Source organism: Rhinolophus hipposideros (assembly GCF_964194185.1).
Source record: "Rhinolophus hipposideros genome assembly, chromosome: 14".
NCBI classification, from domain to species: domain Eukaryota; kingdom Metazoa; phylum Chordata; class Mammalia; order Chiroptera; family Rhinolophidae; genus Rhinolophus; species Rhinolophus hipposideros.
This window is the reverse complement of record NC_138060.1, coordinates 62,302,147-62,327,730: the sequence shown is the minus strand read 5'-3', so window position 1 is coordinate 62,327,730 and position 25,584 is coordinate 62,302,147. Positions and strand designations below refer to the sequence as shown.

Here is a 25,584-nt window from a genome sequence, read left to right as displayed (position 1 = left end):
GGGCCACTCAGCCAGGCCACCTACTGTGGGCAGGGCTGGGCTGAGCCATCTCACCCTCTCCCCTCAGGCATGACTAAGCCTTAGTTGGGGCTCTCAGTGGGGCTGAGGCAGGCTTCCCTTGCCTTTCCCACTATGAGAACTAACACTGGCCTTTCCCGGCCATTTTCCAGCAGGATGGTTTGGCGGGTATCCTTGGAAGGGGAGGGGTCTTGGAATTTGAAGCTCTTATACATCTGATTCCTGGTTATGAGGTCAAAGTTGCCCAAAGGTCCTTTGGGAACATAACCAGTTCCTTCCAAGAGGGAGGCGCTCACTCATTCTTGGAAGGGAACCCTGCTCTCCTTACAACTATCAGGACTTCAGATGGGACCTAGATCTATACACACACACCCATGAGCTGCAATTTGGTTAATATGGCTGATATCAGCCGTGAAACTGGCCCGGGGGGGGAGGGGGCTTTGTGAGCCAGAATTTGTATGTTTAGGGGCTACATGAAGAGCCACATGTAAGAGCCATACCACCCAATTAAATGTTCGTGAGCCCTTGGGAGCAAGGGGGGGGGGTAAGAGCACTGTATCAGGAGTCAGGGGACAAGTGCTGTGTGACCTTGACTAAACCCCTTCCTTCTCTGTTTGGAAAGAGGATCAAAAATTGGACAGGAGTCTTGCTCCAATCTACCCTTTCCAATAAAAACAGGCCCTCTTGGTTTCGTCCAAGGCATATCAGGGAGCAAGCTGACCCTTGAATACAGGTGTCCACACTAGCTACCCCTCAGAGTCTCAGTTCTCAGACCAGCATGAGGCCCATCAGACCAGGTGTGGCCTTCCAGTAGCTTTCCATGTAGCTTCTGAGTTGGGACTGTGGCTTCAGAAGCCCAGACCTGGCCAAATGGGATGGTACCTCCAGAGCTCCTGAAACCGCACATCTGCAGTGAGGTCCTGGGCTCAGACTGGATGCAGGTGGGGTCGAGGGCTCCGGTTGGCCACTTCAGCTTTGGGGACCATGAGGTTAAGAATCCCAGGACTAACCCAATTCTATCCCAGCCACACAGCCCAGTCCAGGCCTGTTGCAGGGGCTGGGCACTGTTTGCCAGTGGCTGCAAGGAGCCGAACCCTCCACAGCTTACATGGAGGGGCAGGGTCCGTCGGCTCGCAGTCAGGGGCTGCTGCGGTCACCTCACAATGTGGTACCTGCACCCCAGAGCGCTCACCCTCACACCCTGCTCATTCCCACGTACTAAAGGGGTGCTGGACAGCCACGTGACTCCCTGGGGACCAGGGCCAGGCTTGGATCCAGCCTCCGTGATCCTCTCTGAAGGCATGGGGGTCCCCCATGCCACTGGAGACGTGCCACGGGGGCCGGTCTTGCTTCCTTCCCCACCTGCTCCCAGGGCCCAGGCCACCAATTATCTTCTAGTTCTGGAAGTCAGAAACCCCAAATCAGTTTTACTGGGCTACAATCAAAGCGTTGGCAAGATGGCATTCTTTCTGGAGGCTTGAGGGGGGACTCCGTTTCCTTGCCTTTCCAGGACCGAGAGACTGTGCATTCGTTGGCTCAAACCCCTCTCCTCCAGCAACTGCATCGCTCTGACCTGTATTTCCATCGTCACATCTTCTCTCACTCTGACACTCCTGCCTCCCTCTCCTGAGGATCCGCGTGATTACACTGAGCCCACCTGAATAATACAGGATAATCTTTCCATCTCAAGATCCTTAACTTCACATCGTTTCTGCCACGTAAGGTAACATAGTCACAGGTCTGCGGGATTCGGACTCAGGCATCTTTACTCTGCCTACCACAGGAAGAGTAGGCTTGCTTTGCCAGTCCCACGGCCCTGCACAGGGTTTGTCCCGGGCGGAGGGATCGTGAGGGGTGGCTGGCCAGTGTTCTGGCCAACACTGTGGCTGGGGGCTGGCTAGGGGCTGGCTGGGGCCCAGAGCTCCAGGAAACCTGGCGCCTGCCCCTGTTGACGCCAAGGACAGCCTGTGCTCCTGGCGAGGCCACCGTGCAGAGATCAGGTGCACTTGATCCCTGGAAGCGGCCATGGCTCAACTCGAACAGCTGCCTGGCTCGAGTGGGAGGCAAGCCTTCATGGCTTCCTCTCCCTGTTGACCGGAATATATGAGAGCTGCTGTCAGGTCAGGTGTGAGCCACATGGCAAGTTCCAGCTCCATTCTAGAAAATGCATACACTTTGGGATTATTGGTGGACATTTACTGAGCTTGGGGTACGCCAAACCCACATGGAGCCCCAGACAGATGAGGAGACAGGGTTTCCAAGCACAAGAGGTAGAATGTCATTGGGGCTGGCAGAAGCTAGGGCTAGAGGCTGGCAGGGAGAACAGAGAGGTCAGAGCAGTGTTCTAGAGGAGGTAGTTTGTGTTGGAGCCTGAAGGAGAGGATGGTTTGGATAGCAGTGGCAGGCAAGGGCACTCCTGATGGGTGCACTGGCTGGGCAAAGGGAGGGCGGCGTGGCTAGGGAATGCAGTTCTGCAGGAGTCCGGAGCAGTGGAGGAAAAACTCCAAAGAGAGACAGGGAGACAGTGGGCCTGCAGAGGCCGAAGCAGTCCTCCGAGCCTGGCGGCAGTGGAGCCTATGTTCTGATGGAAGCTTACTCAGCCTGAGGGGCTTTCGGAGGGGTCCCCTGGGCCTTTCCCATAGCCATCCTCCGCCTCTTCAGACCTGGGCCCTGAAGGACAGACACCGCATGCGGATCATGAGGAGCCAGCCAAAGGCAGGGATTGAGCAGTTAACAGCCCAGGGCCGAGGCTGGGGTAGGGGAGAACAGAAAAGGGTTTGGGGGACACATTTCAATAAGGCAGCTAGAGGGACCCCATGGAGAAACCCATGGGCGGCTGGGAAAAGCATCCAACTGTGAGGCAAAGCCTCAGTTTCCTCAGCTGTCAGGAGAGGGGATGGAACTGCTCTTCCAGAGAACATGGATCAGGGACCCCTAAGCCCTCTGCCCACACCTGAAGCCCTGGCTGAAGGAAGCTGGGTGGGCAGCAGGCCTCCCTCAAGGCCTCAGGGGCCTGGACTCCGCCATCAGCCCCATGTCCTCCTGCTGCTCTGCCTCCAGGGCTCCACGACACATGCTAAAGGAGGCAGCTCGTCTCTGGCTCTGGCCCCAGGAAGGAGAGAAGAGAGAGGGCAGATGAGCCTGGCTTTCCCTGGGCTGGAGCCACTGGCTGCTCTGGCTTGGACCTCAGGGCACTCAGGCCCTGGTGAGGAGGAAGAGGAGGGGTTGAGGGGAGAACTGGGCTGCCAGGCTACCAGCCTCTTGGTGGCTCCATCTCCAGAGGGCAGAGACAAGCCAAGAGCCCAAAACCAAAACCCTTGCCTCCCCTCCCTTCCAGACTGTCACGTCTCTGCCTGCTTTGTGTTGGTGCGAAGCAGAAGACAGGTGCCAAGGGTACAGGGCCCTCCCCAGGTCTGCCCTCCAACACAGGCAACGAAAACACAACGCCCCATGGAGCCCATCCCACGGGCTCCTCACAACCATCCTATAAGATCAAGCACTTGGTCCCATTTCTTAGGTTTGGAAGCCAAGGCTGAGGGAGGTGGAGGCAGCTGCCCAAGGTCACAACCTGGTGAGAGGCAAATGCCAGGATCTGCACCCAGGCTGGTGTGGCTCCAACATCTGAGCTCAATGTCCAAGGTGCCATGGAACCGGTGATGGCAGGCTGGAGACCCTACCCTGCCAGTCTACTTGGCCTGGACTCCTTTCTCAAGGGAGTCAAGCCTGTTTTCTGGGAAGGAAGTTGTCTCCAAGGGTGGCTCCTGCTTCAGTGACCCCAGTGCCTCTTCACTGTCACTCCCCATCATTATGCTCTGCTGGGGTGCCATACCCACATGCTTGCCGAAGTCTCCCCTCAGTGATGGGCCTGAGGCCAGGAGGGTGAAAGCAGCAGGGAAGCCAGCACTGGCTGAGATGTGGCCCAGGCTGGGGGCAAGGGGACACCAGAATGCCCCAGGTCAGGGAAGATGCCACTGAAGGCAGCAAGAGCCGAAGGGCACAGGCAGGAGGAGAAAGGACAATGCTAGTAAGGACCTTGGCAGGAAAAGGTCTAAGAGCACAGGCGGCTCAGAAAGCTGCGAGCTCTGGCTCCATCCCCACCCCCACCCACCAGGTTCCTTCTGGAACAGCCATGAGGTGGAGTCCCTGGCTCCTCCTCAAAGAAAACCAGGGGCAGTTTGGGGTCCATGCAGCTGGGGCTGGGCAAGGGGCAAGATACCAGGGCTCTGGGAGCTGCAGTGTGGCCTCCGCTAAGGCAAAAGTGACCCCCAGCCCAGCAGGGGAGTCACTCAGGCCTGGTATGACCCCAGCAATACAGACTCCCCAAAGGCAGGGACCTAATTTCCCGTCTCCACTTGGCCACCCCCCATCATGGGACCTGAGGTGGCCACTTCTGCCTGGGGACACTCAGATGCCAGCTACACCTGGCTGACTGGGAGTAAAATGAGGCTGCCACCTTGCACTGGTCCTGGCACCGGAAGTACCAGCTTCCCGTAAGGAAAGGAGCTATACAAGGTCCCACAAGACACCACCCCAGGACCCAGATTCTGGCTCCAGCAGAGAATGCCGCCCCCCGACCACACTGCCCTGGCCACTGCACCACCAGGTCAGGCCCTTGAAAGTGCTGGGCGGGGTGAGCGGGTGGAGGAGGGGGGTCTAGCGGAATGAGCCAGCCTGGCCTGCCATGCTCCTCAGGACCCACCCTGATGCAGGCTCCCACCAGCACCCGCCAACGTGCAGGCTTCCCGTCACTGTGGACAGAAGGGCTGTGCCTTCAGGACTCCTGGCGGCCGCGAGTCCGCAGAGCAGAGCTGGGGCGGAGGTCACACCCTCGGGCCTTGTCTCAGCTTCTCACTCTCCCCAGCCCCAACCAAGGACAGACGGCTTGGCTGAAACCCCAAGACCAACTTGGAAGGGATGTCTTAGCTAAACCTATGGGAATAAAAAGTAAACACAGGCCCTTCTGAACCCTCACTGGCTCAAGCCCTCAGTTAAATGAATGTGGGTATGTGACCCCAAACGGTGCAGCAAGGACTCTCAGCCCCGTCCCCTCCAGGAAGCGGCGGCTACCCCCAGCTGAAGCGCAGAGGGGGAGGTTCCTGAGCTCAGCACCTGGCTCAGTCAGGGCAGCGTGGATGTGTGGGGCAGGGAGGGCTGTCAACCCTTGGGAGTGAGCGCTCAGTGCCAAGTCCCCGCCATCCAGGGCCGGGAGCACCCGTGTGCCTTCCTCCACGCTGCTCTCCCATGCCACACCACTGGGGCCGAAGGAAGCCGTCACCCCCAGCACTGCCTGGGGTCGACAGGGACAGAAGACCCACAAATCACAGCAACGAAACATTAGGTCACCACTTGTCGGCCTCGTGAGCTTTATTGGCCATAGAGCCCAACAGCCCCAGAGCAGCTCCCCCCACAGAGACGCTGAGCAACCTGCCGTGGCCACGCTGACGTGATGGCGCCAGACTGGGAACCTGGGTCTGCTCAGCTCCTGAGCCAGATGACAGATGCCCTTGCTCTGCTCCCCCAGGAAGAACAGCCTGCCCTTGTTTCTGCCCCTAAGTCTCCTAGAAATGTAAAGCACGGGGATCCCAGAGCCATAGGAAATGCCACAAACATCTGGGATTCTGGAAGGCACCATCCACTGCCCTCCAAGTAGCATTCCAGGAAGAAGGGTCAACCAGGCACTCTGGCAGGCTGGGGCCCTGGCCAGGCGTGTGCAGGGCAGCCACGCTGTGGCCCAGACCTCCGGATATGCAGGAACCGGGGCCTAAGGAGACAGGACAATGGGCCAGTCACTGCCTGGGCCCCAGGGACTCAGCAGGAAGTGGGAACAGCTGGAGCTGTGAGCGCCTGTGTGGAAGGACCAGTGTGGCTCTGGGGGCAACAGGGACGGTAGTATCTCACCTCCCACAGAAGTCCTTGCGCACAGCCACGAGATCGAGCGACAGGTCAGGCCGGCTCTGAAGCCAGCCACCGACGAGCTCTGGGTGCCTTGGGTCCACTTCTAAGAAGATGCTTCTACATGGGGGAGAAATGGGTCAGCTCAAGCGGGCAGGGCTGGGACCTGCACTCTGGGGATGCCTGGGCTGGAAGGGGTGGGGGCAGAATGACTGCCAGGGCAGGCCCAGTACGCAGGAGGGGATGAGGCTGCTGGGGATAGAACCGGGAGACCTGCCCCATCCATACCCAGAGTCCTTTAGCAGCCGAGGGGCCAGGGCCAGGATGTGCGTAATGACGTCCATACCCTTCTCCCCGCCGTCCAGCGCTGCCGGATCTTCGTAGCTGAAGGGGAAGCAGTGGGAGGTGAGAGCCTGGGATGTGGGGGTGTCTGAAAGTGTGGAAAACCTGAGCAGGGCTTCCATGGAGGGAGCCCCGTGGGACTTACACTCTGGGCTGAGAGGAAAGTCTGAGGACCCAGAGGAGGAGGCCCCCAAATGAGAGCAGCTCTGACTCCCCTACCTACTAGAGGCAGCATGCACCCGGCAGTGCCACGTGTGCTCAGTGAATCCCACTGACTGCCAGCCTCCAGGTCATGCGTGTCCCCACAAGGCTGTTTCCATTCCTGATCTGGGGAGGCCTGGAGTTGGCTCTGACCACGCTTGAGAGCCCAGAAAGGCAGAGCCAGTACCCTGACCCACGCTACCACTGCCTCGTCTGCGGGCTCTCGGGCTGCCCCTAGTTCTCAACCCATCTGAGAGCAGGGTGGCTCACTGCAAAGCCTGGCATAGCGTCTTAGTCCCAGCTTTCCTGCTAAGCCCCCACATGACCTTGGACAAGGTAGCTTCCCTCTCTGGGCCTCGGCCTTCTGTAAAATGACACAGCCATCAAATCACCCATGTATTCTGCACTGCATCTGATATTTCAGTCATCGCTGAGTCCTCCCAAGGCCCTGCAAAGCTCTACCACTCCCCCTTCAGAGGCAGGAAACCAAGGCTCAGAAAAGTTCAGTGGTCGTCTTAAGTGGAAAGGCAATGGCTGAACTCAAGTAGGTCTGTGGGCTCTAGAGTGAGCTTCTCTTTCAACACCACTGGCCTCTCCCCCTCCTCCCACACTCCCCCTCCCTCCAGACTCTGTGGTCCTCCAGGCAGACCCATCCCCCCAGGCCTTCTCAGGCCTGGCCTCCCTGTCCACCCCATCCCGCACCTGAGGATCTCAGGAGCCAGCTGCTCCATGTCCTGATGGAAGACATATGGAGGGTTGCTGACAATCAGGTCCATGGGGCCCCAGGATAGAAGGTGTCCCCAGCTGCCCTCTGTGGTCAAAGGGAACACACAGCAGAGAATGGGAGGTAAAAGGTGGTGGCTCCACCCACCAGCATGTCCCTTGGATAGCCCCTCTCCCCAAGCCATCCTTGGGTCTCTCTGGACCTGATAAGCCAGACTTGAAGATTAGTGCCCAGGGTTGCCAGCCAGCAGCCTGGAGAGGAGTCTTTGTGCTCTGACATGGTAGGTAGCTCCTCACCTAGAATGTCCTTGCCCTTCCTGCTTCCTGTCACAAACCTCCTGAGTAAGCAAGAGTTAGCTTAGGTGCCACCTTCAGGAAGCCCTCTCTGATTGCCTAGGCAAAGAAAGAGCCTCTGTCCTCGGCAGCCCCACGGGCCTTGCCACACTCTGCCTCACAGCCAACATGGACTGAGTGTATGGAGGGCAGGCCTGGTCTCAGTCGATTCCTGGTGGCCCTGTTTATAGGTGCCACCCTGCATGGAGGGGGCACAGAAGGCTCAAGGCTCCGACAGGTCCTTAAGTGATAGAGACAAAACTGGAGCCAGAGCCCTGAGGAGACTGTAAAGGCTGTGGCCGAGCCATGCCGTGCCTGGCCAGGTGGGGAGAGAGGGGCACTCAAGTATCTTAGTCCTAAGGGCTTTCTCTTGAGCTTCCGCTTATCTCTTGACAAAAAGTAAGCCCTAGATAACTCCTTAGTTATGGCGGATTTGGAAGGTAAGAAAGACCCTGTGTCAGGTCAACACAGGAGGCAATGGGGACTTGCCTGTCCTCAGCAGGGGAATCTGAGATGCCCCTTGTGCACGTGTGTGTGCACGTGTGCGTGTGTGAAGCTCTCCTCCAGGTCTGCAGTGCCTCATCCACCCAGCAGCACCTGTCGCCAGGATCCCCACCCCAGGGAAGATGGGTGGGGAAGGTACCTAAGGTCACATCAAGGGGGACGATCCAAATCCTGTCCTGCAACCGAAGCCTGGAGAGATGGGAAGGTAGGGTGAGCACGGGTGCAGACTTCTACCCTGGGCTGCAAGGACGAAGACAATAAACGCTTCATGGACCCAAGATACCTGGTGCCCACCACCCATTCATAACCTGCGGGAGCCACGCCAGGCCGCCCCCAGTGCCTCCCATTTCTTGGGAGTGGACATCAGTGGATTTGGTAATAGACAGGGGCTGAGGTTAGGCCCCAAGTCCAACTCCCTCTCCCCAGACCCTCTGGTCCCCCAGCTCACCTACCTCTGAGCATTCTCACGGGTCAGGCAGATGGAGGCTTCTCCTTTATCCACAGCAATGACTCGACTCTGCCCCAAGAATGAATGAAGGGTAGTGGCAGGCAGGGCGCCTCGAGAGGCCTGGCCCAGGGACAAGACCCCTCCAACCCCGCCAAAAGAGGAGAGAAATAGCCACAGCTTTCCCCTCTCTTCAGCCAGGATATGGCCAGACAGAAGGGATGGGCATTAGAGGCTATGGACACGGTGGGCTGGGGGCAGTGCTGTCCTCCTGTGTCTGGTCACTTCCCGTCCAGTGCTTCTAGTAGAGATGGGTAGGGCAGGGACAGTGAGTACCCAGGGCGGGGTGGAGGGGTGCAGAGGGGACTTACCTGGGGGAGTTGGCTCAGCAGGCTAAGGGAGATGGCTCCCGATCCACAGCCCACCTCTAGGATGAGGGGGCCACCTTGGGCTCCCACTGCACGGGGCCTCTGGGCCACCTCCTCCAGCACCCATTCAACCAGCTCCTGCAAGACAGAGGGGGAGGGATGAGAGTCGGTGCAGACCTGGCCCTAGGGCTCTTGGCACAGGGACCCAGCGTAGTTAGCCCCTGTGGGAATGCAGAAGTGGGGATGGCTATAGCCAGACTGGACTTCATGTCCGCTGTGGCCACGGGCACGTCACTCTGCGTCCCCATGCCTCCGTGTCCCCATCTGGAGACTTGAGCACGCTGACGATAACCCACCTCGTCAGGGCGTGGTGGGGAGGAAGCAACCACATTTGTGAAGTCCATGGTCAGCGTTCAATAAACGCCAGCTAAGCTCTTCAGAGACCCTCCGTTCTGTACCAACGTCAGTGCAAAGAGCCAGACCTGATGGGCCCAGGCCACTCCCTCTGTGCTTGGTCCTACTCCCGGAGCTTTCCTTGCATTAATCTGTTGAGTCCTCACAACTGGCCCAAGGGTCAAGGCCCCACCTGGAGCCTGGAACGCAGCTCATGGTGGCCAATTATCAGGGGCTGGGTGTCCCCAGCTTCCTCAGACAGCTGAGCTTAGGAGGCACCCAGGGAGGCTGTTGGGGGTGAGTCCTGCCTGAGCCCTATACTGAAGGGGGCTGTGGCAAACACAGGGCATGGGGTAGGCAGGCCTGGCATGGTGGGAGGTGACCGACTACACTGTACCCACCTTCAGCAGGGGCACACTTTCAGGTACTGTCACTTTAGAAACAACAGGGTTTCGAGTCACCCTGCAGGCTGCATGGAAGCCAGTGTAGGGTGGAGCTGAGGCTGGAGGCTGCTGCTGCCCAATGGCCACGTGTTTCTAACCAGCAGTAGAGTTGGGGGCCCAAGTAGCCAGGCACAGAGCAGAGAAAGGGCAGTAGCCCATTCTCAAAGACACCCCTTGGGATGAGGGCAGGAGAGAGGCCCCCCCCCCCGAGGCTTGGGGCTCCTGGGGTCCCAGGCAGGGCTGGCTCAGGGAGTGGGGGAAGGGATTGGCAAGTGGTTGCTAACTTCATCTCCAAAGAGGTCCACCTCCTCCAGGCAGATTTCTTCATCCCCTGCCAGGCTCTCTCTCCTATGGCTTTTCTCACCAGGAATCTGGGGTCCGCCTCTCCCACCAGACTGAAGTCCATGACGGAAAGACCAGAGACTAACTCATCACAGTGTGCCCCACGTAGTCAGGGCTTACCCCACAGACGAGCCACTTGGCCATTTCCCACGTGCTGGGCAAGCTCTCAGTGGCCAAGAGAAGTTACCCTCTGAGTCTCAGATCCCAGGTGGCCCCAAACGTTCAATGTCAATAGTCAGGTCCCCATGGAGCAGAGGGCTCCAGATGGCTCAGACTCACTTTCCACATAAGCTCCTCAGTGCTAAGTCCCGAAAAGCACTTCACCCTGCCAGGCACCCCAACCCCGGGAGCAAAGCTCACCTGTCCCCAACGTAGCAAGTCCAAGGCAGGTAGAACTTGACCAGTGGGTCCACACTTTCCTGTTCCAAGCCCCTTCCACACCAAACAAGTTACTGCCCATGAGTGAGAAAGCCTGGCTCCAGCCAGAGAGGGCTGCCCTCACTCACTCCCAGATCAAGCCCTACCGAGACTTCGGGTGCTGGCAGCAAGCTAGGCCCACAGCACTGGCACTGGCACGAGCGAGCAGTCTAGGCTGTGGCTGAGAGCCTGTGGCCTCAGTAGCGAGGCCACATACTGAGCGGCCGGGAGGATGGCTAAGACTGGTCAGGGGTGTGAGCTGCTCTTGGTTTCCTGGCCACAGACAGACCTACCCTGGCTGGAGAATGACCCCTCAGCCAACCACACTGGCCAGCCACCAGGCAGACACCCCCAACCGCAGAGACACACGCCACAGATGTGAATGGCCAGCCTGGGCAGGGTGAGAAGCTGAGACTGGGCCCCCACAGCCCCCAGTGCCCCCTGGCCTCTCTCTTACACTCCAGACCACAGGAGGATTATCTTGGCTATGGGTGGGAGAGATAGAGGTGGAGATCATCCCCAAGAAGTCCAGAAACTCTGTCTTCCTCACCCAGTGAAGAGCCTCCCGCAGCACAATGCTGGTGGCTCCTTGGGGGAGGTTGAAAGCTAAGCTGGTCACAGGCCCGGGGCACCTTTTCCAGGTGAACAAGGGAAGAATCCAAGAACACAGTAGGGTGGGGGCAGAAGGGCACATGGAAAGGAGGCAGGGAGCAGGCAGCTGTCAACTCTGCCTGGAGCCACGGCCTCCACACCCCCTCAAGGGGTTGGCCCAAGGCCTCAGCAGGACCTAAGTGCCACAAGAACCCTCTGTAGGGATCACGTCCCAAGTGGGGCAGCCCCAGAATGGTGGCACTGCCTCCCTCAAGCTGATCAGACAAAACACAGAGCTTCACCCACCAAGCTGGGGAAATGGCTCCCACTCACAGCCTTGGCTTTCCCACTGTATACACTGTCGGCCAGGCCTGAGCCTCCTTTCCACCCCCAGGGAAAACCCAATTCGTCAGGCCACACACCTACCACTTTGTGTTTCAGACTTCTGCACCCATGATCAGAAACAGCCTTTCAATGGATGGAGCGCACGCAAGCACCACAATCCTTCCCCTGCACCCATTCTCCCCACACCCTGCCACAGGCCACGTCCTCTCAAGTTCTTGGTAAGGCACCCCCAGTGGGGCTCCACACTGGGGTGAACCTGGCAAGTTCTGAGAAATGTCTGTACAGTGAGGCGAGGACCCGGCCTCCCAACCGCAGCCCCCCCCACCCCGCCCTCGACAGCAGAGCTGCTCTCCTGGCCCAGACCCAGTCAGGAAAGGGGAGGGGGCCCACATGGGAGCCAGAAGTCTACACTCAGAACCCTGGAACACATGGTTGGTGCCAGGTCAACTCTAAGGGGACTCAAAGGTCATCATGGTAGCTGACCCTTGGCAACCTCAGGGGAGTGACCTCCTGGCCAGAGGTCATATGCTTGGGGGAGCCACAGGGTAGCCTCTCAAAAGCCTGCGGGTGACAGGCCACATCCTACTCTGGGTCTCAGCTCCCCTTCCCAGCTCAGCCAATATCAGATGAAGCAGCCCCATGTGACCCCAGAGTCAGGATGTCCCACTGCTGCCCCCATGACCCGCCGTGTGACTTCAGCAAGGTCTCAGACTCCCTACTATCCCTGCCCCGACACTGGATAGTGAGGTGAGGACCTGGTCTTCCCCACCACATGATGTGGGGGTGAGTGGGGTGAGAAGGGGCTCTGGGTCCCTGGCTGGGGTGCACAAACGAGGCCTAATCTTTCCCAGGAATGTTTGTGTGACGGATGCCTTTCTAGAACATCCCTTCTCAGAACCTGGTGCCCTCTGGCTTGTCCATTGGCCCCACCCAACCCCATACGCCTGCTCTGATCTGGCTCCCAGCTCTGCCACCTACAAGGTCAAAGGGAAGCCCAGGGAAGGCCATAGAAAGCATCTCTCCCAGGATCAGGGTGCCTTGCCAAGGGACAGCATGCCTGGGCCACACACTCCCTCATCCTAGTCATTTGAGGGGCAGAAGTGATTACCTGGCCAGATAGATCTAAAAGGACCACCAAGTCACAGATTCCCTGATCTGGAAGCCCAACCCTTTCACCATCTGGACCCAGAGGGAGCAGTGACCTGCCCAAGGTCACATGGCTGTCCCAGGCCTCAAGATGGCCAGCTGGAGCCCTCTCCACTTTCCTATGCCTCCTGAAGAGGAGGGCAATTTTTTCCAATGGGTTGGGTAGGCCATGAGCCCAAAGGACAACTCCTATGCAAATGACAGAACAGGCTCAGCACTTGATGGGTAGCGCTGGTTGGGGCACCCTGAACCACTGCCAACCCTGGGGACTGGGGCAGTGGCCTGGGATTTGAAGACAGTCAAGGAAGCCAGCAGGAGACCTGCCCTCTTCGCCCCACCTACCCAGCCAGCCAAGAGACAACCAGTTTGGAAGGGCAATCTCTATCTAAGGATAGCAGCCGTGTGGCCTCAGCGCCCCCTAGAGGAAGTCTGGTTCTCTGAACCCCATCCTTATTCCCATTCTGCTCTGTCATGGTAGCACACCTACCTCTGTTTCCGGCCGAGGGATGAACACTGGGGGTGCCATCTTCAGACTGAGCCCCTGAAAGTCCCACTCACCAAGGATGTACTGCACAGGCATCCTGCAGAGGGAGTGGCTAGGTCATCCTCAGTGCCTGAGCCTGGACCAAGAGGACCGACCATGCCTGGGCTGAGGGACACCACTTGTGGCCGAAAGGGTAAGGTAGGGTCATGTCTCCTAGCCTTGGGAATCCTAGCCAAGGCCTTCTGTCCCTCCCTTCTGCCTATTTATTACCCTGACCTCATCACTTCCCCATCCCAACACCTTCCTCATCCTCGTACACCTACTTTCTTCCCCCCGACCATAAACTTAGCGGGGCTGTAGGAAGCTGGACCCCTGCTCCCCACACAGAGCCCTCAGGTCTGGCCCATGGGTGCTCGCTCACCTTTGCAATCGGCAGCTACTCAGTTCCTGGATACACTGTAGCTGCCAAGGGGTCAGGGGCTGGGTCCAGAGTACTGGTCTCAGACTCTGAAACTGTTCCACAGAGAATGTGTGAGTGGCTGACTCTCCTTACCAGGGGCGCTGACCAAGGTTTCTTATGTGGAGAATGCCTGAGGGCCCAACACTGGCCACTTTGGTCATCCCTGAACCCCTAGTGAACCCTAGGGCACACACTGTCACAGTTTTTGGATGAATGAATAAGTATCTGCCTAAGGCATTCCTTCAGAAAAAACCCCAGCATTCTCAGTGGGGTGGAAAAGCCTGGAAGTCTTCCCCAAGGTCCTCCCTCCCACCTGTCCCTGCCCTCTTGATAATATTGCACTTAACTGTTTTGGCTCCAAGGACATGAGCCACGATGTACTCACTGGATTCCTGGGCCTCGGGGATGCCCTCCTTCTCAAAGATCGCAGTCCAGTGACTGACCAGCTCTGTGGCATTCAACAATCCAGGCACAGGCCGATGGGGTCGCCATGAGCTGTAGGCTGAACCCCAAGTACCCCCCCTCCTCCCCGGGCCAGACAGGAAGGCCCGCAGCATTCTACCCCAACACTCTATGTCTCAGAGGAAGGCTTCCTTGAGCACTCCCAGGTCCCCAAGTCTTCCTTGGGATGCTGGCTGCTGAGGATGGTCACTGGCCCCGGCTGGGTGAAGATGGAGAGGTCAGAGGCTCTGGCTCCTCAAAGTGGCTCTGGTCCTGGCAGAAAGAAGGAGAACCAGGAGAGCAGCTGAGCCTTGTGTGACTCACTTCCCTCTGACCTGCTGCCTGAGAGAGGGCATGCTGTCATGCAGAGTGTCATGCAGGGTCTCTGCTCCCGCTCCCCACATAAGAATGCAGGATATGGCTAGGCCAAAAAGGAACACCCACGGAGCCATAGGTAGGGGAGTCAGGCCACTATATTCTTGCTGGCAGCCAGGCAAGACACATGAAGTAGGAGCCACACGATCCGCAATCTGCCGTCCACTTCTCTGCCTGCCAACCAATCCCTTGCTAACTGCAATCCGCGCTTGCTAGCTCAGCCATGGCACTTATATCAGTGGCCAATAGCTAACTGGTTACAGCTGATGGCCAATTAGTCACAGCCGATGGCCATCTACTACCCGAGCCAACACCTTTCCACGTGCGGCCGAGAGCCTGGAAACTGCTCTCTGGGACTCTGTCCCCACACATGCTCTTGCTGTCACCTCCTCGACTCCATTTTAGATGCTCACCCACCTATTCGATTCTCATGGTCTTGGTCAGTGATGGTTTCTTCATGCTTTTGGCTGAAGTGGGCTGAACCCATAGTTCAGTCCCTGCTAATAAATGGGCAAAAGGGCTGCTGGTGAGTCAGGGCCCAGGCGTGGACAGATCTGTTTGACCCACAGTGTGTGTAACCTTGGGAAAGTCATTATCTCTGAGTTTCAGTTTCCTTGTCCATAAAATGCAGAGAAAACACCAACTTCATGACAAGGGGTGCATTAGTCAATGAATGTCAAGGGTCTGAGAGCCAAGTCAACAGACAGGAGGGACTCAAGTGTTATGTGCTCTTAGCTAATACTACAAAGGGGAAGAACCTGCTTTGCTTGGGGGTTTTGCTTTTGATATTTTGCTTGTACTGTCATTGATTTGGATGCTGAAACACCGCCCCCCACCCCCAGTTTAACCCAAAATCCTAAATGTTAGCATAAATTGCCAGCTTAAAAATTAACAATGTTTGTTAATTTTATATTTGTTACCATCAACAAGTTTAACTGAAGGTTTAAAATCAGTGGTCCCCTTTCCTTTCACACAGACCAAGGCCCAAATACGCATTTATTGAACACTTACTAGGTGCCACATCTTCAGACAAGCAGGGAGGAAAAGGAGGCTTGCCCAGAGTCACCCAGCTAGGGACTGTCCCCGGCAAGTCACAAACCCAGGCCCTCCGGACTCCAGAGGAGGCTCTGTCCACCTCAGCGCTGCCCCAGGAGAAGCACAAGCCTGAAGTTAGGGGAGCAGCTTCCCCTCTCAGTCCAGCACGACAACGTTAATGACCCAGGTGAGGTCGCCTCTCCGCAAGTCTATTCCCCATATGCACAACGGGGAGTGGGAAGGGGTCTCGAAGGTGTAACAATCCAGAAGACCCTGTCCCCGATCCCCACCTCTAGCTCATACCTTCCTGGGGTGGCGGGGGGCTACCCGACCCGCCCACCAGCCCGGAAAACAGCGCCCGGCGCGGCTCCCGGACACGTGGGGCCCGCCGTGAGCTCCCTCCAACGCCCTGTTTCCGGAGTTGGCGCAGCTGAGAAAGGGCTCGGGCGGACCCCGTCACCCAGCTCCAGGGTTCCTAGCGCCACTGGGTTTCCGTAGGGGAGGCTGTGAACGCCACGCCCACTAGTCCCGCAGGCCCTCGGGCGAGAAAGTGCGTGGCTGTGTAGGTTTGCTCCCTGGGGGCCCAGACCTATCAGTCTTCCTGACGGTCACGGCAGAAATACGACTCCAGCCCGCGGTGACTGCTCCCAGCTGGTGTTTGGATATCCGGCCCCGGCGGTGTGTAGCCAGCCCGAAAGGAGGCCTGTCACCAGCCGGCCGGGGGCGCGATGTCCAGGGGCGTGGTCTAGCAGAGCCTGTGGGCGAGTAGAACTGCTGTGGGCGGGTCGCAGTGTTGGGGCGGATCCCAATTTGTGGGGCGGGACCCAGGGTCCAGGACCCGGCCGAGGGAGTGGCCCGAGCAGCGCGAGAGGGCTCGGTGGAGACTGGACCCCGGGGCGGCTCTAGCCCCTCGCTCCCGCTTTAGGGTTTGGAGCAGGGAGCTCGAAGCCGGACGCTGGAGACCAGGATTTGAATCCTGACTCCGTTCCCAACTGTCGTGAGGCTTTGTCCAGATGCCCCGGCACTCAGTGAGCCTCAGCTGCTCCTTCTATAAAATTCAAGGCAGGGTCCGCAGTGCGGCCTGCCAACTCCCCCCTCCCCCACCAGAATGTCTTGTTAACTAGATCACTGTTTACCACGCTACCATTAAACATGCAGTTTACCGTCCCAGACCCGGGGAGCCGCGGGGAACAGTATTCAGTGATCCCCCTAAACCCTTTGAAAACCTGAGGATTACAAGGTATCTGAAGCTGATCGCGCCCTGGATGGAGGCTATCGTGAGGGGTATCTATAGGCTTGCCTGAGTCGGGGTGTCCGATAATACCACTCCGAGAAATATAACATGCTGCTCCCAACTTCTCTGGAGAGGCCCCATTTCTAGCCCGGGGTGGGTGTCGTTTACCAAGAGCCCTCACACCAGAGCCCATCCGAGCAGGAAGCCGAGCAGGGAGGGCGAGCATCTGGCTCGAGGTCACAGAGCCAGTAGAGGAGGGTCCAGCCAGAGTTCAACGCAGGCCCGAGAATTCCCAATCCCGTGCTCTCCGCAAGCCTCCTGCGTCCGTCTGTTATAGGAGCCCGAATCTGTCCTGGCAGAGGTGGAGCCCGGGCTGGCCCAGGAAGGGTCTGGCCGCCCACGGTGACCGAGGGACTCCGGTAGGGGCCACCGACGGTGAGGGGTGGTCTCCTAGAACTACCACACGGCTCCCGCTGGGGGCGGAGCAAGCTCCGAGCGACAGGCGAGCGGGCCAATGCTGGGCGGACTCTAGACCTGACAACCAATCGGGGGCCGGGGACCCGGGGCGCGGAGTCGACCAGGAGAAGCGGCGCTGAAGCGTCACGGACCCGAGAGGCTGACCGCCTCAGCCCCACCCCCGCGGTGGGTCCCGGCCCTGCCCGCCCCCGCCAGGCTGGCAGAGCCCGCGCTCGCGGCTGCCGGCGGTGCGGTGGAGCGCGCTCAACCTGCGGCTCGGAGGGTACAGGGAGCGCGGACCCGCCACCCCTCACCCGGAGCCTGGGGGTGCCCCCCGCCGTGGCCTCCTGCCGGTCGCCACCACCCCTAGCCTGTCCTGCTGAGCTTGGCGCCCCAGAGAGGATTAAGTAAGTGCTAAGGTCGCCGCTTCTGTGCACGAATGGAGGCATCACAGAGTCGCGGAGGCGGGGATGGGGTCGGGCAGGGAGGACTGAGGACCCGGTGGAGAATGATATGCGGATTCTCGGAGGTCGCGGTGCCCACCCCTTTCGCTCCTGTTTCCTTCTCTTGCCCTTTGGACCCTGAGGCAGTCCCGGACAATGATGAGCACGGTCTCTTTTCTTTGGACACAGGAGTAAACAGAGCCCCAGAGCAAGGTCACTCCTGGGGTCAGTGGTGGAGCCAAGAAAGAACCCGGGACTCCTGACCTGCCCAGCCTAGCTGGAGGGAGGGGGCAAAGAGTGATGAGCCCCTCTCATCCCGTGTCAGTCCGCCAGCCTTGCCCCTTCCTAGGGTACCATCGCGGCTGCACACCTCACACATACCCATGCACCCTCACACGGAGGCACCCCACATATACCCGGGAGCTAGCACAGGGAGGTGTGTGTGCAGTCATAAGCTGTATATCCCTCCTGTCCCTAGGCCTGCCTTGCTGCTTGACTGGGACCCCTTCCCACCCTGCCTTCCTTACCCAGGACTCTCTAGCCTGGACCGGCCTAAGCCACATCCTGCGCTGGGTACATCTCCCACCCTCTGCTCCCAAGGGAGGAGGGAAAAGGAAGAGAAGGCATCTCAGAGTGAAAGCTCCATCCCTGCCTCTGAAGATATGCTCCCGTTTTTCTCCTTGTTCCTGGCAGCCACTAGCTCCCCCAAAAGGCATCCAGTGACCCCAAGAGCATGCAGAGAAGCCTTGCCAGAGGACCTGACTTTGGCCTCTCCTTCCTGTCTTCTGGTCTCGCCATACCTGTCCCCAACCTCGCTCCAAGCGGACTGGGTCCAGGGGCTTCTGTGGCTCCCCTTTCCCAAGTGGGTTGGCGGTGAGGGCGGGGACGGGGTGTGGAGAGAGATCTAACATTTACTGGGTGCTTCCTGTGGACAGGGATTGGGCTGATCTAAGTGTTTTCTAGGGACTGGTTCATTCTGACAATTCAGTGACCCTCTGACCCTGTGAGGGAGGTGTTCTTAATATCCCCACCTTAGACTCAGGAAAATTGAGACACAGAGAGGCCGAGTGACTTGCCTAGGGTCATTCAGTTAAGTGGCTGAGCTGGAATTCAAAGACAGGCCTGTCCGACTCTTAGGCAAGTGTTTCTTTCCAGAAAAGGCAAAAACTGCAGTATATTTTTCTCTAAGCAGGAGGTGAGGGCTGTGGGGGCAGGGAGTGAGGAGGTGGGGAGCATGGGGAGAAGGGGGTGGGGTAGGGTATTACGCAAGGGAGAAACTTTGTTTTCAAACCTTCCCACTACCTTTCCCATCTTCCAAGTGTGATCCCTGTGGTCATCTCACCCACAAAGAGGGAGCAGGGCTCCATTTTCACATCCCTAAATTCATAGGGACTGTAGGTATATAAGGCACATGTCCTGATACCCCCAAATTTGCCCTTGACCTCCAACTTTTATTTTCCCAGTGCCTTGAGAACTTAGGAGGCCTTTATCTCACCCCCGAGTCGCATCCTCAGCCTTATATTTTTATCCTTTCCTTTCCAGCACCCAGGAAGGCAGGAAGCTCCCTTTATCCAAGGAGGTGGCCACTGACACGAGTAGCAGGGCCACAGGCTGGACACTCCTGATGTCAGAAGTGAGTGGGCAAGTTGACTGACCACAGGCAGTGTCTCCGCATCAGCATGAACTCCAGGATCCCATCTACTAGGGGCTGGTTCAGCAGCCACCCAACCACCTCTGAGCCTAACCTCGAGCCTTCCACAGATGGACCAGCCTCTGAAACCACCATCCTCAGCCCAGAAGCCACCAGCTTTAATGCCACCAGAATCCCTGACGTGGCTGGTAGCACAGCCGGCGTGGGCACAATGCTTCTGTCCTTTGGGATCATCACAGTGATTGGCCTGGCTGTGGCCATGGTGAGAGCTGGGACAGGCTGGGGCTGGTCCAGATGGCCTTCAGTTACAGGAGAGTAGTCAGTGTTTAGACTTTAGAGAATCTAATCAAAGACAGTTGTCTGTTAATGATAATGCTATCATCCCCTTCCCCAGGGATTTGCCCACTGGGGCCCAGAGACCAAGGAGGCTGTGTCCAATTGGAAGAACCAGAGTAGGTTCTGAGGAATACATGGTGTTTGAACTGGGCCATGAGGCCACACTGGAGTTGGGGAGGACAGTGTTTCAGGTGGAGTTTCCTGGTGGGCCAAAGTTTGGAGGCAGGCAGGAGGCTCTGTGAGCAGCAAGCAGGACCATGCGGCACACGAGTGTGGGGTGCAATAGGATTAGAGGCAGAGATGATTGGGATAGGCTGTGGATTACAGAGTCTGGGTGGGATGCTCTGAGCATGGAAGGCCGCGGGCAGTGTTCATTCATTCATTCACTTGGCAATTACTTACAGGGCACCTGCCCGAGGTCCAGCCTTCAGGACCCCAGGGCCAAGGGAGATAAGGTCCTGCCCTGTGGTTATTATTGGGAGTGGAAGACACATAAAACAAAAGGTGCCAAGGGAAGCCCATAGGGATTGGACTGGGAAATTGGATGGGGGCCCTTTCTAGGCTGGGTGGCAGGAACAATTGAGGAGACAACATTAGAGACCTCAAGGTGGAGGCCTGGCCCCAGTGACACGAGAGATGCAGAGCTGGGCAGACATCAGGACGGAGGTATGGTGGGGTGAGGGCTGCAGGTGTCCCCGGATGGTGGGTAGGATGCTTCCAGATCTGTTATCTGCCCGCCGAAGATACGGGCTCTTCCTCCAGGATGACACAGGGACACTCTGAATGTCACTGAGGGACCACTAGAGATTGTGCAGGCTGAGACCGGGAAGGGTGAGGATACACCTTGGGTCCCCCAGCGGGCCTGGCAATGGTGGCATTCTGCCCACTGCCCCTCACCGGCTCTAATGGCTGGCCTTCGACTCGGGAGCATATTGCTCTGACAAACAAAGCATATTGCTCATCCAGGGCTGTGGATGGTCCATCCATGGCCTGCCTGGAGCTGCTGTTAAATCAGAGTCACCATATGGGCCCTGCGGGCTCCAGATCGCTGCCAGGGAACAACTGCTGGCCAGCAAGAAGGGCCAGGATACAACGCACAGAATGAGGCAGTCTCCTGGGGAGGGGAGAGGCAGAATGCCATGTTTTCCCTTGGCACCCATGTGGCGGTTAGACAGACGGAGACACCCTAATCTCAGGGCCAAGCAGGGCTTAAAATCTGCCCTTGTAACTTTCCACAAAAGGCTTATCCCAGGACCTTGGGCGGCCTGCCTTGTTCTTTGTTCTGGAGGAACATTCAGAGGGCCAGGGTGGGTAGTCTTCCTGCCAAAAGCAGAGAGGTAGGGAGGTTGTGGGGCAAAGGCTATAGAGACAGGAAATGGCTCCTGGGTACCAGCGGGCAGGTGCAGAGATGTTCCCTGAGTGCTACTTCCTCTCCCCTCATGTCAACCCTGAGCTGGGTCATGCTGGATACAAGGAAGAGCAAACCAGTGCCAAGCTGTGTCCCATACAGGAGAAGCAGTGGGGGAGGGCATCCTAGAGGAGGTGGGGCTGCAGCTGCCCAGTTAGGGGTGGGCAGTTAAGATTTGGAAAGGAAGTATCTTGGGGGGGATGCCAGTAGTTGGGGCAGAGGGAGCAGCAGGGGAAAGGCACAGAGGTAAAGGTTCTGGCCTCTCTTGAAGACCTGTATCACAGGGCCACAGAGCAGAGAGGAGCATTTGGGACAGGGCTGAGCAGTGAGGGAGTACAGGGTCCTGGGGCTGGAGCCACTGGTTCAGGGCAAGCAGGTGTTGGGCCAGAGACTTGGACCTCCTGTTGCATCACACCCACAGGAGAGCAAGGGGTACCACCCACACGTGAAGGGATAGGGGGAGCAAGGGACACCTCAGTTTCTTTCCAGGCTTTTGGGGTTCCCCAGAAGCAAGCAGCAGGAGGAACTCTGGGCCAGCTGGAAATCAAACCAGATTCAAGCTATGAATGGGCTACAAAGGGTGAGGGAGCCATAGAGGGTTTGGGACAGACGAGGGGTGTGGCTGTCTCCTAGGCAAAAGGTGGTGCTCCTGTCAGTCGGAAATGGCCAGTTTAGGGAAGAACAAGACGGTGGCAGAGGTTCCCGCAGTCCGTCTGATGGTCATCCCCTCTCTCGTCCTCTCAGTGTTTTGTACCAGGATTTCCTACTCCAGCCCAGTGCTCTTGGGTCTTGGATGTTGTCTCAGGTTGCCTGAGCCTTTATTTTCAAGTCTGCACAGTGGGGGTTAGGACCCAGGGGCCTCCCTAGCTTCCTCCAGCATCAGGGTACTGGAGTTTGGTCTGGGCTGACGTCCAGAGGCTGAGGCCCTGTCCTCTGAGAGCCACCAGCATCCCTTGGAAACCCCAGGAACCCAGTCCAGAGCCTTGCCTCCAGGCACTGCCTACCTCCTGTTCTTTTTGCCCACTCACATCTTTGGGTCTGGGGAGAGTTGAGAGGAGGGGATGTGCTGAAGTCTTCCCTCCCCTGCAGCCCTGAGGAGCCCCAGGCAGGCGCTGAGTGCCTGGAGGGTGGTCAGTATTGGCAGAGATGGGGCCTATCTGCTCCCAGGCCAGGCCTGACTGTGGTCTTCCCAGGCTGGGCTCCTCTAGGGCAGGCCTTCTCTCCATCTCTGAGTCCACACTGTCAGCGTCTAATAAACCTCAAAAGGAGACACAAATGCGGATGTATGTATCCGTGGGGTGGGGTCCTCATAATGTCCCCTGTCCCAAGGGACTGCTGGGTTAATCAGGGCCTCTTTTCTTGGCCATTTGATGTTGCTCCTTCTCTTGCAGGTTTTATACATCAGGAAGAAGAAGAGGTAACTCCCCAGCTGCCACCCAAACCTCCAGCCCATGGGTCTGCTGGGCCAGGCTCTAGGGAATATGGGTGGGAAAGGAGAACCCCCCACACTATCAGTGCCCCTTCCCTGGTCAGGAAGTCAGGGCCTCTTCTGCCCACTAAGGTTGGGGATGGCCACTTTCTCTCAGGAAGGCTGAGCGCCCCGCCCCCCAGGATCTCACACACAGGGCAGGCAGGTATGACCCTGGGATTGGGGAGGGCTGAGGAGGGGAGGAGAAGGTCGGGATTACCTCCAACCAACTGCCCAGCCACCCTCGCCCTGTTGCTCCGAGGTAACTGTCACTGACTCCCCTCTCCTCGCCCCGGCCACCCAGAGGCCGTGGATCGCACAAGGCCCTGGCCTAGGCAGTCCCCATGGTCCCCACAGGTGACAGCTCTGTGGCCCATGGCCCCATATGGTCCCAGGAATGGGTAACTGTCCCTCCCAGGCCACCCACCTGAGAGGTAGAACCGGTGCTATGGGTAGAAAAATGGCTTTCATTTTATCCCAGGGGAAGTCTTAGGCCCCTGAATGTGGTTGTGTGCGGTGGCCCAGCTGGTCAGCAGGCTTGGAGGGCTGGTGGGAGGGACAGGGCCTGCCCTGCCCCCAGCAGCCTCTGTCCCCACCCCAGGCTGGAGAAGCTACACCACCAGCTCATGCCCATGTACAGCTTCGACCCCACGGAGGAACAAGATGAACTGGAGCAGGAGCTGCTGGAGCACGGGCGGGACGCTGCCTCCGTGCAGGCAGCCAGCTCTGCGCAGGCCCTGCAAGGCAAGGTGGGCACTGATAAGGCTCCCCCAGCCTGCAGCCAGCTCAGGCCTCTCCTGCCCCTCCCCCTCCTTTCCCATGCAGCTTGTCCAGGTGCCAGTTGTCAGGTATATGGGCTCTGTCAGGTTTGTTTAGAAGCCCGTAGAATCCTTCCGCGGCCACCCATAGACTCACCTTTCAAGGCCAGGCCAGGGCAGCCCTAGGACCCAGCCCAGCCCTGCCTAATAGCCTGATGGTCTTGGAAGCCCACTGGCCTCTCTGAGCCTGTCTTGTCATCTGCAATTGAGAATCCCAGTTCTCGTCCTGTGAATCCCTTGTACTGGCTAGGAAAAGAAAGGACTGTTGGAAGACATTGTTGAGGGCGGAGCCCCTGAGTTCCTCTGCTCCCTGAGGGTCTGTGGTCCTGAGTGGATTGTGGTTGGAGTCACTTGGGGCAGTGCCACCTCTGAGTAGACTGATAGGTTCCTAGTATCTGACAGACCCCAGGCACGTGGAGAACCAGCCAAACTCGCCTCCTATGTCCAAAGGGTCGGGTACAGGTGTGGTCATCCTGCCAGAGCCATTGGCTGCCTGGCCACTTGCCACAAGTCCCCGAAGTCCCCAAGGGCCAGAGCAGCGTGATAAGGCCTGGTCTCCTCCTGACCTTACCAGAGACATAATTAGGAGACTGGACTCAGGAAAAGTCCAAGCTGGGAATCCAGAGACCCCCAGTTTTGCCACCAGTCCTGTGTCACCTAGATTATGGCACACTCCCCCCAGTCAGGAAATCAGGCCAAGAACCTTAGTCCACCCAGTCCATATGACTACTGACCATTTGACGGTTGTTTCCTGTTAACCCTCCCCCCCTCTGGGGCTTGGGGGTGTGAGAAAGCCCCCCTCTGCTGGGAGAGGGTGGTGCATGCATAATTAATCCAGCCCCTGGGCGCACAGGGCAAGTGCTGCCAGGGCAAGCTGGGGACAGCTACTGGGGGAGGAGTCATCTGAACCAGGTCAAATTTCTAGGCTGAGCTTGCAGGAAGGACATTCCAGGCAGAAAGCATAGCCAGTGCCAAATGTAAGCAGGCACCCGGAAGTGGGGGTGGAGGTGACTGGGCCAGAGAGTGCATGTCCTTGGTCAAGGTCCCTGATGTCTCTGACTGTCTCTCTGCAGACGACTCTCCCCTCCCAGGGCCCCCTACAGAGGCCCAGCCGGCTGGTGTTCACTGACGTAGCCAACGCCATCCACGCGTGAGTGGATCTCCGATGAAGACACCTGCCTCCATGCCCACAATGCTGCCTATTCTCAGGACCTGCCCTGCCGAGGTCCCAGCTGTTCCGAGGACCCCCCTGCTGACTCTCCAGGCTCTAAGAGAGGCCCCTGGCCAGGCTGGGCACTGGCCACTGACGACCCCTGATGTAAGAGCCCTAGCATGGAGGGCATCCCTCCCGTCAGAAAGGTTGAAAGTCACCACTAGCTTCCTTGTGCCCTGCTGAGACCCCTCCCTTCAGGGTCTGCTCCTCTAAAGTGGGGAAGACATGGGATGGGAGAGGGAGGAGTGCAGGGAGGGTCGTTCCCTCTGTCAGAGAAAGACTATCTTTGGAATCTGGAGCCTCCTCTGGGGTGGGAGAAATAACCACCCAGGTCTTGGGGACAAGGTGTGGTGGCAGCCTGGGATGGAGCTGAAACTGCCCAGTGGGCAAGGATATACCAGGAGTCGGGCTGTTCATACCCAAAGTAGATCCATATTACCAAGTGTCCGTGAGGTCTCCCAACCACCCCTTCCTGGCAGCCAGCTGTTGGTTGGACCCAAGCTAGGATGGTAGCTGAGGGAGAAGGAAAGCAGGGGGACAGAGGCAGCGCCCAGACCTGCTGTAAGGCCTCATGCGTGTGCATGAACATGCTCATGTGCAGACATGTGCCTGTCCCAGCACAGGGGGCAGGATGCAGACCCTCTGCATTGGCTCCACCCTCAAGTCGCCCCCGACCCCGGGGTGTGTGGAGGGGCATAGGGTGGGCCATCTTTTCTGCCTTCAATATTCAATGAGGGCTGTGGTCATAGGCTGTGGGCTAATGAGGACATTCTGCCTGCTGGCAATGGGCTGGGAAGCAGACCTAAGAAACCTAGTCTGTTTTTTGATCACCTTGTCCACCCATCCCATGCCCCTCAGGAATTCGTCCAGCAGTCTGGGGCATCTGGCCACGGCACTGGGCCAAGCCAGACCCCAAGAGCTGGGAACTTTGTCTACGCTGGGCGTGCAGCGCACACAAATATGCACAGAAGCATGCCCCTTACCCAACCTCGCCACCGTCACTGGCCTCCGCTGGTTGGAGGGGACGCGGGGGCAGCGTATACAAATCTGTTGGGCAAATACCACGTGTCAGGATGTGTGGGCCTAAGTGGCCCACATGGGGAAGATTCTGGATGTATTCCCTCCTCTAGATGATATAAATACGTTATCACTTGCACCGACCGGAGGGCTGCGGGTAATTTAGGATGCGCAGAAGCTGTAATTTAACTCACAGAATCTCCATGTGAGAGCATTAAAGATGTTATTAAGATGTTTACACG

General features: G+C 58.1%; 2 protein-coding genes across 12 annotated transcripts in view; one reads left to right on the top strand and one right to left on the bottom strand.

The window, feature by feature from the left end:
* HEMK1 (HemK methyltransferase 1, mitochondrial release factors N(5)-glutamine) overlaps positions 1-16,969 on the bottom strand; it is a 22,230-nt gene extending 5,261 nt beyond the window's left edge. Inside the window, exons 1-14 of one of the 11 annotated variants that reach the window (XM_081071770.1) lie at positions 16,599-16,838; positions 15,602-16,053; positions 15,275-15,405; positions 14,681-14,763; positions 13,833-14,161; positions 13,409-13,500; positions 12,991-13,084; positions 8,830-8,964; positions 8,466-8,530; positions 8,153-8,202; positions 7,156-7,264; positions 6,199-6,294; positions 5,917-6,030; positions 5,355-5,779 (exon numbers count right to left, since the gene is read on the bottom strand). In XM_081071770.1, coding sequence (XP_080927896.1) covers positions 5,686-5,779; positions 5,917-6,030; positions 6,199-6,294; positions 7,156-7,264; positions 8,153-8,202; positions 8,466-8,530; positions 8,830-8,964; positions 12,991-13,084; positions 13,409-13,500; positions 13,833-13,904 — 921 coding nt within the window. In that variant the 5' untranslated portion in view covers positions 13,905-14,161; positions 14,681-14,763; positions 15,275-15,405; positions 15,602-16,053; positions 16,599-16,838 and the 3' untranslated portion in view covers positions 5,355-5,685. Of the gene's footprint in view, positions 1-5,354; positions 5,780-5,916; positions 6,031-6,198; positions 6,295-7,155; positions 7,265-8,152; positions 8,203-8,465; positions 8,531-8,829; positions 8,965-12,990; positions 13,085-13,408; positions 13,501-13,794; positions 14,162-14,680; positions 16,054-16,598 lie in introns of those variants that run through there. The other 10 variants (XM_081071765.1, XM_081071766.1, XM_081071760.1 and 7 more) reach the window with 10 other exon arrangements.
* LOC308507168 (uncharacterized protein C3orf18) lies at positions 16,896-25,584 on the top strand. Its single transcript, XM_081071773.1, has 5 exons — positions 16,896-17,395; positions 18,974-19,344; positions 22,218-22,243; positions 22,896-23,043; positions 24,186-25,584. The coding sequence occupies exons 2-5, from the start codon at positions 19,111-19,113 to the stop codon at positions 24,264-24,266; spliced, it is 489 nt and encodes a 162-aa protein (XP_080927899.1). The 5' UTR covers positions 16,896-17,395; positions 18,974-19,110; the 3' UTR covers positions 24,267-25,584.

Coding starts and splice junctions, on each gene's coding strand:
- LOC308507168 (XM_081071773.1), top strand. CDS start 19,111: ATGAACTCCAGGATCCCATCTACTAGGGGCTGGTTCAGCAGCCACCCA. Junction 19,345..22,217: donor TTGGCCTGGCTGTGGCCATG/GTGAGAGCTGGG, acceptor CTTCTCTTGCAG/GTTTTATACATCAGGAAGAA. Junction 23,044..24,185: donor CGCAGGCCCTGCAAGGCAAG/GTGGGCACTGAT, acceptor GTCTCTCTGCAG/ACGACTCTCCCCTCCCAGGG.